This window comes from Syngnathus floridae, chromosome 16 (assembly GCF_059516105.1).
Source record: "Syngnathus floridae isolate MCC-2025c chromosome 16, RoL_Sflo_1.0, whole genome shotgun sequence".
NCBI classification, from domain to species: Eukaryota; Metazoa; Chordata; class Actinopteri; order Syngnathiformes; family Syngnathidae; genus Syngnathus; species Syngnathus floridae.
In genome coordinates this window covers 4,776,662-4,785,887 of record NC_142428.1, presented here as the reverse complement: position 1 = coordinate 4,785,887, position 9,226 = coordinate 4,776,662, and the positions used below count along the sequence as shown (strand labels likewise).

The 9,226-nt window shown below is 43.1% G+C and overlaps 2 protein-coding genes across 3 annotated transcripts; one reads left to right on the top strand and one right to left on the bottom strand.

Annotated features, from left to right (window-relative positions):
* Positions 1-49: 49 nt before the first annotated feature.
* Positions 50-8,038, top strand: LOC148385216 (fibrinogen-like protein 1-like protein). Of its 2 annotated transcripts, XM_088400885.1 has the most exons (4): positions 50-314; positions 385-527; positions 802-1,542; positions 7,828-8,038. In XM_088400885.1, exons 2-3 carry the CDS (start codon positions 389-391, stop codon positions 1,494-1,496), a joined length of 834 nt encoding a protein of 277 aa, XP_088257011.1. In that variant the 5' UTR covers positions 50-314; positions 385-388; the 3' UTR covers positions 1,497-1,542; positions 7,828-8,038. The 2 variants fall into 2 exon arrangements, with proteins under 2 accessions (XP_088257011.1, XP_088257010.1); XM_088400884.1 differs by having other exon boundaries at positions 50-527.
* On the bottom strand, positions 1,631-8,245 carry chrm5a (cholinergic receptor, muscarinic 5a). Its single transcript, XM_088400877.1, has 2 exons — positions 7,776-8,245; positions 1,631-4,157 (listed from the first exon to the last, which is right to left on the bottom strand). Exon 2 carries the CDS (start codon positions 4,100-4,102, stop codon positions 2,564-2,566), a length of 1,539 nt encoding a protein of 512 aa, XP_088257003.1. The 5' UTR covers positions 4,103-4,157; positions 7,776-8,245; the 3' UTR covers positions 1,631-2,563.
* Between the last annotated feature and the right edge of the window lie 981 nt (positions 8,246-9,226).

Here is a 9,226-nt window from a genome sequence, read left to right as displayed (position 1 = left end):
TTAGCTGTCACTTATCAGGAGCTGAACCTTGTTGGCCTCAAAGCCAAGCTGGACTTCAGCCTTATAAGCTCTTGAAGGCATTTGAGTTGGCGAGAGATATGAGTTGACTCATCTCACTACTCACTTGTGGCTTTATCTGACTTGACACAGATAAGCAGAAGGGTTGGCGTCTGCCATTGTGATGTCAAGTCGAGGCTGAAGTCCGACCAAGATTAAAAGGGACGGCTTGTTACGTTTGTGTACTTTATATTTGTGCTTGATTAAAGTTGCAGTGTGGGTGAAGACTTGCTGATTTTTGGGGGACTTGAGTGAAGGTAAGACATTTTATTCTGCCATTTTTTTTTATAGTCACTTCTGCTTGATGCATTTAAAACGTGATTGCAGGAGGATGGTGATAATTAAAGTTTGCCTCGTGCTTTTGCTCTTGCCGAGTCTATTGGGAGTCAACATGGAGCATCTCCAAGGAGAGAATTTGCATCTGCTACCTCCTGATCAGCATAATGTGGTCATGAATTATGGAATGAAAGGTAAATCCTATTTCCTTCAATTATAGTTAAAACCCCTCTGTGATTAAAATTGTATGTGGAGGAAACTCATTCAATTTTTGCATAATTGCTGCGTCAGCAGTTTTATAGTCATAACAGAATTGAAATGGAAAGAAAAAATGTCATATTTAAAGTCATGGTTAATGTTATTATTTTCTAAGTACAATTAAATCTCTTTAAGTTAACATCTCTGATTGCCCCCCGCAGTGTTACAATTAAATCTCATCAAATTAACATCTCTGATTGTCACCTGCAGTGTTACCGAGAGACTGTCACGAAATGCTCATGAGCTCTTCAGGTCACGCCAGGGACGGCGTGTACCTGATCCAACCAGGGGACGCCCCAATCCTGGTCTTCTGCGCCATGCAGGAAGGAGGATGGACCGTAGTCCAGCACATCACCGTTAACAGTAGCGTCAATTTTGACCGAGTGTGGGCCGACTATAAACGAGGTTTCGGTGACGTCACTGGCGATCACTGGCTCGGGAATGAATACCTGCACCAGCTTAGCGGAGGCCCGGCCCGCTATAAACTGGGAGTGAAACTCGTGGACCGAGACGCGGTGACAAAAATGGGGGAGTACGATCCGTTCCTGGTGGAGGGCGAGTCATCGGCGTACAGGTTAAGGCTGGGTTTGTTCCATGGCACGGCCGTGGACGCCCTTACTCAAGACACCGAGAACTACCTGCATGATAATCAAAAATTCACCACTAAGGACAGAGATAATGATAATTACTTCCAAAACTGTGCCAAGTTGGAGTTCCAGGGAGTGGCCGGTGGAGGTTGGTGGTATGATGCCTGCGCTGGTGCCAATCTGAACCGAAGAAATGTCATTTATTGGCAAAAGGACTGCAACAAAGAGCGATTGTGCAAGTACGCATGGATGATGGTGAAACCGTCACACACGGTTAAAGCTGTTCATTGCGCTGACTGCAAAAAGGATGAGCTATGAAAAGATTCTCAGCAGAAGATGCAATGGGGCTCTGGACAACGATCAGGTAATTGTATAAAAAAAAAGCTCTCCTGGAGGCCCAGAAAAATACTTACATAAAATGGATTTAAAAAAAATAACATCAAGACTCAATATATTCTGCAGGACATTGACATTTATTTGAAGAAAATGGATAAACACGGTTTCTAAAATACAGAAGCATAAAAGCAACAAACCAAAAAACAACTTTCCTTGTACATAACGTCACTATCCAATATAATGGAAACATACTTTTAAATTCCTGGTTTGAAAGAGTCTTTCAAAAAAGGAAAAAAATATTGGCTTTGCCTCAGTTAAAAAAAAAAAAAGGCTATTTACAAATAGCAACTTTGTGATGAGAGCTGTATTTGGAGTGCTGTGGTATAAATACAGTGAAGATGCGCACTAAGAATTAATTGTGCCCAGCAAACAGGATGCTGCCACAACTGCCTGTGCTTGTAAACAACAGCACGTTAATTAGAAGCTTAATTATGTCAGACAGAAACAATTACTTGCAACACAACTGGGCTGTACCCTTTTAAACAGGTGACAGCCACTGGCGGAGATGGAATTTTTCCTTGAGGGGGGCCAAGGATATTTTGGGAGATCCTCAAAACAAACAAAAACAATTTGCAAACCTCCAAAATTCTTTAGAAAACACTATGCTCCCAACTTATTCAGCCTTCCAAACATCTTTGGGGGGGCGGCAGTGCCCCCGCGGCCCCCCTCTACCTCCGCCAGTGGTTCCAATCCATCTCTTATATGGCTCCCTCCATTTTGTTTTGGCACAGAAATTCTGACAAAGTAGCGACAGGCTGCCTCTCACGGATAGCGTGGAAAGGACTTAAAATGTCACTAAGGACTTTTTAAACAGTTGTAGTTATAATGTTTTTGATATATAGGATTATTTCATGTTTGTTAAATTATGTGAAAATGGAATCTAATCTAATAAGTCGCTTTTTAGAGCACCAACAGAAGATGTAATGTAACATTCATGAGGGGTTGTAGGCGAGGCCTCCATTTTGAAAACCTACATCTTCTAAAATACTTCAAGAAAGTTTGGCACCGACCATTGGGTTTTGTCCGTACCAGTAGAGTTTCTCCTCAATCCGCTTCTTCTTCCACTGGCAGAGTAGAAGCATGCGGAAGGTCTTCTGGAAAGTTTTGTTGCAGAGGGCGTAGCACATTGGGTTGACGGTGCTGTTGACGTAGCATAGCCAGTAGCCCAGGTGCCACAGGGACACGGGGATGCAGTCCGAGCAGAAGGTGGATATTAGCACCATGATGTTATACGGCGTCCATGTTAGGATGAAAGCCAGGAGGATGGCGCTGAGGGTCTGCGCTGCCTTCCTCTCTTTAATCAGCACCATCCTCTTCCTCTTTGTCATCTGGTTCTTCAGCGTGACATCCTTGAACGCCGAATGGGCGGCCGGAGCGTTGACCGACTCCGCCGAGGATGACCCGGTTTTGGCATCGCCGTTTTTGCCCCGGTGCGGGGCTAAGGCGTCTTTGGTGGCGGGTTTGAATTTGTACGACACGCACTTGCTACTCTTCTGGGAGTTGCTTTTGGGCGGCGTTTGGAAGAAGCTGTCCTCGTCGTAGCTGCTTAGCTGTTCGCTCTCGCTCCCCGCCACGCTCTTACCGCCCTCGCAAACTTGGTTCCCCAAAGGGGGCTGCAAGGTGGACCTGTCTTCATCTTCTGAGGACGCGTAGCTATTGGAGGCGGTCATGGGACCGGTTTTGGACCACTCCTCGTTGGTGGAGGCGGTGGACTTGGCGGCGTGGCTTGAGGATGACCATGAGGCTTGGGTGCGATCTTCCGCAGATTTTAGCTTGCAGCTGAAACACGATCGACTGATCCGCGCCCGGGTGACGTCGGGTTGTGTGGACTGGTTCGCTCCCTGAAGCTCCGCTAAATCCTTGGTCCGTTTTTCTGTCTCTTTATAGATCCGACAGTAGAGAATAGTCATGACTGACACGGGGATATAAAACGCTGCGATAGCGGTTCCAAACGTTATAATGGGCTCGGAGAAAAACTGAATCTGGCATTGTCTTTCGGGGACGGTTCTTTTGCCCACAAAATATTGCCAGCATAGGATAGGCGGTGCCCACAAAACAAGAGACACCAACCAGGCTAAGCCGATCATGATCCCGGCCCGCTTTGGAGTCCTTTTGGCTCTGTAGGTGAGAGGCCTGGTGATTGAGAAGTATCTGTCGAAACTGATCACCAGCAAGTTCATGACTGAGGCGTTACTGGCCACGTAGTCCACAGCCAACCACAGGTCACATGATAGATTGCCTAAGGCCCAGTAACCCATCAGGATGTAGGAGGTGTACAGGTTCATGGAGAAGACACCGATAATGAGGTCAGCAGCCGCCAGACTCAGCAAGTAGTAATTGTTCACCGTCTTGAGTTGGCTGTTGACTTTAAAGGAAAGCATCACCAGGATGTTCCCCACTATGGTGATGAGACTTACAATGGCTGACACGGTCGCTATGGCGACCACCTCCCAGAGATTGTGCGTGACCACTTGGATATCCATTGTGCTGTTGTTTACTGTGACATTTGGAGCATGCGCAGCTTCCATACTTGTGGGCTTAGTTGCACCGCACCACAAAGAGACGCGTTGAATTTGACATTTCCTGTTAAGAAAAAAAAGGGGGATTGGGGAGAAATGTTGTTATTAAGGAAAATGCATTTTGTAGCCACTAGATGGCGATATTTCAAACTGGTGAGCACTAACAATGCCCTTTTGATGGCAATGTTGCTAAATATTATGGACTTAGTGTATTTCCATGTAGGAAATAATTACAAATAAAATTATTGGTTCAGTCCACAACAGCCTACTCTCTTTATTTTATAGTATTTTTAATTATGGTTGTATGTGGATTTTTTTGTCCAATCAGATTTCAGCATTTATGTAAAGCAAATCTTCTCAGATCCCTCAAACACTGGAGAAACTGCAGTGCAACATCCTCAAAACTAAATGTACCGTTCCAAAGCCATGTAATTTCTTCTGCCAGCAGATGGCGCCATTGAGCCCTCATGTGAGCAGTCTCACTTAGACTCCATTGACACACACATTTATCATGGGTGAGGGAGCTACTTGAAATTAATATGCTGTGCTTTTCATGACCTACAAGAAGGCATAATTTCATAATGTGCTGATTAAATTTGCATATTGAATCTACAGAGACCTCAATCTTCTCCCCTCATAGCCATGAGATTATTCTTTTTTTCATTGGTGTTCCCGTAGAGGGTAACATTTAACTTGCACCCTCAGGCTCACACACACCTGCTTAAGTTTGGGCACCGGAACCTGATATTTTCAAGCTATGCTTGAGTAGCACCTCCGCATTTCTCAACACGTGTGTTCAAAATGCAATATTTTAGCAAAATATCGCAATTTGACAAGCGACTTTCTCATGCATCTGGATTGATTTGACAGCTCCAGCAGTAGCCCGAGGCTCAAACAAATAACATTCCCATCTCCAGGGGGGGGTCCTCCACCAGGAATTGGATTGGACCTCACCTTGTTGTCCAACATTTCACATCACATCACTTAAATCTCTCATCATTAGACTGAGCCATTACAAGAACGTCTGGTTTTTTCTTTATTAAAGCGGGCAAACTTAATAAGACATTTCTTTCTTTTTGTCATGGCACTGTAAAAAAAATTGTCCCCTACAGGATCCAGGAAAATATGAAGTCTGGTTCGGCGTGACAATATACATCACACCACAAATATAAATGCCTTTAATAACCTACTGCAATAACACATAAAATAATAATGTGTTCAAAATAATTCAAGTGGACGGCTTTTTTTAATTTACCTAATAGCAAGCACATTGCACATAATCCCACACACTCCAGCGAGAAGAAAGATAGATGATGTATTAAAAATCCAATCAGTCCTCATTATAAGTGAAGGAATATAATTAGCTTCCATAAAAATTTGTTTTGCAAGAATTGTTTTTGTGTGGGTTTCCAGCAAATGATTTGGAACTAAAGTGAGTTTGCATAAAAGTGAAATGTGGGAGTGACGTGATTGGGCAAGCACTGTTTGTGCCGGTTCGGAAGGTTGCCATGTCACCATTCATGCCGTTATCTATAATTATAGTGTCATTTGGCCACATATAGTGCCAACTAACCACTCATACAATTCAACTTAATTCGTTTGATTTGAGTGAAAGAGGCTCGAGTTCCTTCTGCAGAAAAGCAGCTGCCGATGATCATGACTCAGTTTGTCGTCATTCTGCGGATTGTGTGCCCTCCCTTGATTTGTGAATGAATGATTTACAGCACAGCCATGTGTGATGATGATGATGATGATGATGATGATGCACTTCCTTCATGCATATTCCAATTTTCAAAAAAACCCATTCAGTGGCATGGTCATTGGAGGAATATGATGCCCGTCTGCAGAGACCTGATTTCTGTCTGCAGGCAATATATGAAGTGAAGGGATATGTCACGCAAGATGGATTTTACTCATGTCAGGGAACTACACGTTGAAATCAGGAATAGATGACTCGATAGTTTTTTTCGAAAATACCTTACAGATTCATCCACATGACATCCAGGCAGTATCAACTTAAATATTGCATTAGGCCCGTATGCATAAGTAATGCTTAAGTTTGCTTCAAAGTCAAGCGAAAGTGATAGAATTCTTCATCTTCTCTGGTCATCTCATCGCTCCCATCCCTGGGACGTCATGCTTAATAACCTTCTCCACACTGGGGGCCGCGGCAGCACGACAAATTGGAGCGCGCTGATCGCATATGTTTGGCATTTGTGCAAGGAAGGTCGGAAGATGAGAGATGGAGGAGAAGAGATTAAAAAGGCGTGTGTGTGCCACGCACAAAGAAGCCCAGAGGTCTCTGGCACAATGGTTATTACATTCTGCAGTCAGCTCACTGACCCATAGTGAACACTTGTGCCCACAGTCGTATGTGACAATGTCGAACAGCACCTGAAAAATGCATTCTGTGCACTGGAGGAGAAACAATATTGTAATCATGAATGTCGGAGCACACAAGCATGCAATGTAAAATACTCTCCAGTAGTCCTTGGTGGCATTTAATGACTCTAATGCTGAGAAAACAAATGCAAATGAAGCATTAATTTGTGCTAATGCTTTTTCAGCAGGGATTGTCAACCGGTGGTCCGCGGCCCTCCAGTGGTCCGTGGCGATATTGCAGGTCGTCCGCGAAATTAGAAATGGAAAATAATTGTAAGATTTTTAGAAATATTGATTTCTTATTTAGACTTGATTTATTGTCCAGATATTTATGAATCATTTACCCATCCTATCATAGAGGATAAAGAATCTATGACTATTGATTGTCTAAATGTGTTGCTGCACAGTTTGTATTCAAATATCAGCTGAATTAGCAACTGCTTCAAGGAATATTTGAATATATAACGTTTATTCAGTGGAAGATTGTCTTAATGTACCGTCGTGGAAACGACAATGTCCTCTGACTCACTTTCTAAATATGAGTCTGTGAGTGTGCGTCTGCTATGCCGTGTTTGTGCCTCCGGCGATTCTGCTCCTGCCTCACAACGTGCATACATGAATAACCTCATTACGTGCATGAATTTGATTTTTTTTGTTATTGTTTTTTTTTCATAACAATATTCATGTGAATATTTATTCTAGGTATTGGCTACGCATTTACTTCAGTGTGATAAAATATAAACCCATCTTTTAAATGGCCCTAAATTGAATTGGAATTTGTAAAAAGAATAAAAAGTGATTTCCTCAATATATATAAAACTGAACAGACTTCAAATTATTGCCTGACCCTCATTTGTTCTGTCATTGAAACAAAAAAAGGAGTGGAGATTTTGCACTTTCCTTCACACTAATTCATAATTCAAAATGATAAGGCACATTTATTAAAAATGTATTAACATGCATATCACATTTAAAACATCAGCTGACTTTATCGTACAGTATTTACTATTCGTGCCACTTTTTTGTGATACAGCAGGTGTTCCAAGAGGGTACACACACACACACACACACACACACACACACACACACACACACACCTTCCGTGAGTATTCAATGAGGTAAAAGTGCACATTAATAATCCATGCTAGTGAGACCTCTCAGACATGCACTTGTGCTGCTATTTCCTGTCAAATCCGGGTCAAAGCCTCTGAGCAGTCATCAAGAAGTGCATTATTAATCACTTCCGAGTCGCCTAAAACGATGACACACAAAGATTAAAAATAAATAAATAAATACTCACTGAGGCAGAGGTCAGAATGAGCTTTGCCAGTTAATCCCTTTGTTTTTTCCAGGAAGTCCTCTGGGGGTCAAGTGCATTTTCGAGGTTCAAAACACAGTCGGAGAGGTTGAGGAATCCCGCTGACTTGGAGGCAAAATGTGAGCAAATGGGAGGAGGAGGATGAAGAGGAGGGAGGAGGAGAGAACCGCGCCTGCTCCACACCATCAGCTGCCAACCACAAGAAGTCCAAATATTCCCAAGTTGTTTTCAGCATGGAGTCAAAGGTGAACTTTTAAGTTGAAACAAAACCAGCTGCTGCTTTTTTGCTCCATCTTCCTCCTCCTCTTCTTCTCTTGCCACTACTGATGATGAGGAAGTTGCATGTGGCTGAGGGACACAAAAGGGAGCTGGTGCTTGCACGCCGCCGGGAGCAAAAATTCCCACAGGGGCGACTGGTTCATCATGTTTCGGGACAGTGAGCACACAGCTCCTTAGCCGCGCAGAGTGGAAGAAGGTGGAGGGTGCATGGATGGAGGGAAGGAAGGAGGGAGGGAGGGGCGGGGTTGATTGTGGTCGGATTAAACAGCGGTCCCCGCCGAAGCTGGTCGCCATTTTAAACAATTTTCTATTGAAGTAGAAGTTCTTATTTAAATGTAAACTCATTTTACAATTTTTTTTCTTACAAATGATGTATGTCCATACGTAAGTGCTCAGGTAAATAAAACTCCCCTATAACAACCCAGGCTAAACTTACCTCCTCCCTAACATCCAAAGATGGGTCTCTTATTCGAGATGCATCACTTTGACAGATTTACTGTGCTACTTTCAAATTTTAAGGGACTTTGGCGCCATCTAGTGGCATCATAGGGCGTTTCAAAAAGCACACAAAAAAAAGTCTTATGATTAGTGATTTTAATATGACTAACAACTAGAAAATGTATTTTAGCCTTTAGTTATCTCCAATACCTGCTTTCGTGACTCAGAAAGAAAAAAATTGACACGAGGCGTCAGATCAGAGGAGTCCTGCTTATCTCCTGCGTGGTGTTTGAGCATGATGGAGGCCAAGGCGGTGTGGCAGACGTGTGGACCGTAAAACACCAGCATTGCTTTTGTCCTCACATGGGAGAGCGCTGACATGGCCGCAGCAGATAAGGACTGACAGATGTTTTGTGCATGTGTGTGTCTGTGTGTGTGTGTGTGCTAACCAAGGAATTAATTATTTCAGCAGCACTGGTTGTCGCTGAGGTCCGTGTATGTTTTAATCCGGATGATGGGTGCTGGACTGTCTAATATGAGCCAGATCCTCTGTAAGGCCAATGTCAAGTTATAGCTTGGAACTGGAAAATATATTTTCAAATCTATTGCGTGTTACTGGAAAAAATTAGCATTTATAGTGATTTGCGTTCCATTTCAACTTAGTTATGTGAGAATAACAAACAATTATCCCACAAGTATTACAATTTTCTCTGTAT

Bases quoted from the DNA above. Each gene is read 5' to 3' on its own strand.
- chrm5a (XM_088400877.1), bottom strand. From the start codon at position 4,102: ATGGAAGCTGCGCATGCTCCAAATGTCACAGTAAACAACAGCACAATG.
- LOC148385216 (XM_088400884.1), top strand. From the start codon at position 362: ATGCATTTAAAACGTGATTGCAGGAGGATGGTGATAATTAAAGTTTGC. The intron at 528-801 runs GTAAATCCTATT...TGTCACCTGCAG, and splicing joins CATGAATTATGGAATGAAAG to TGTTACCGAGAGACTGTCAC.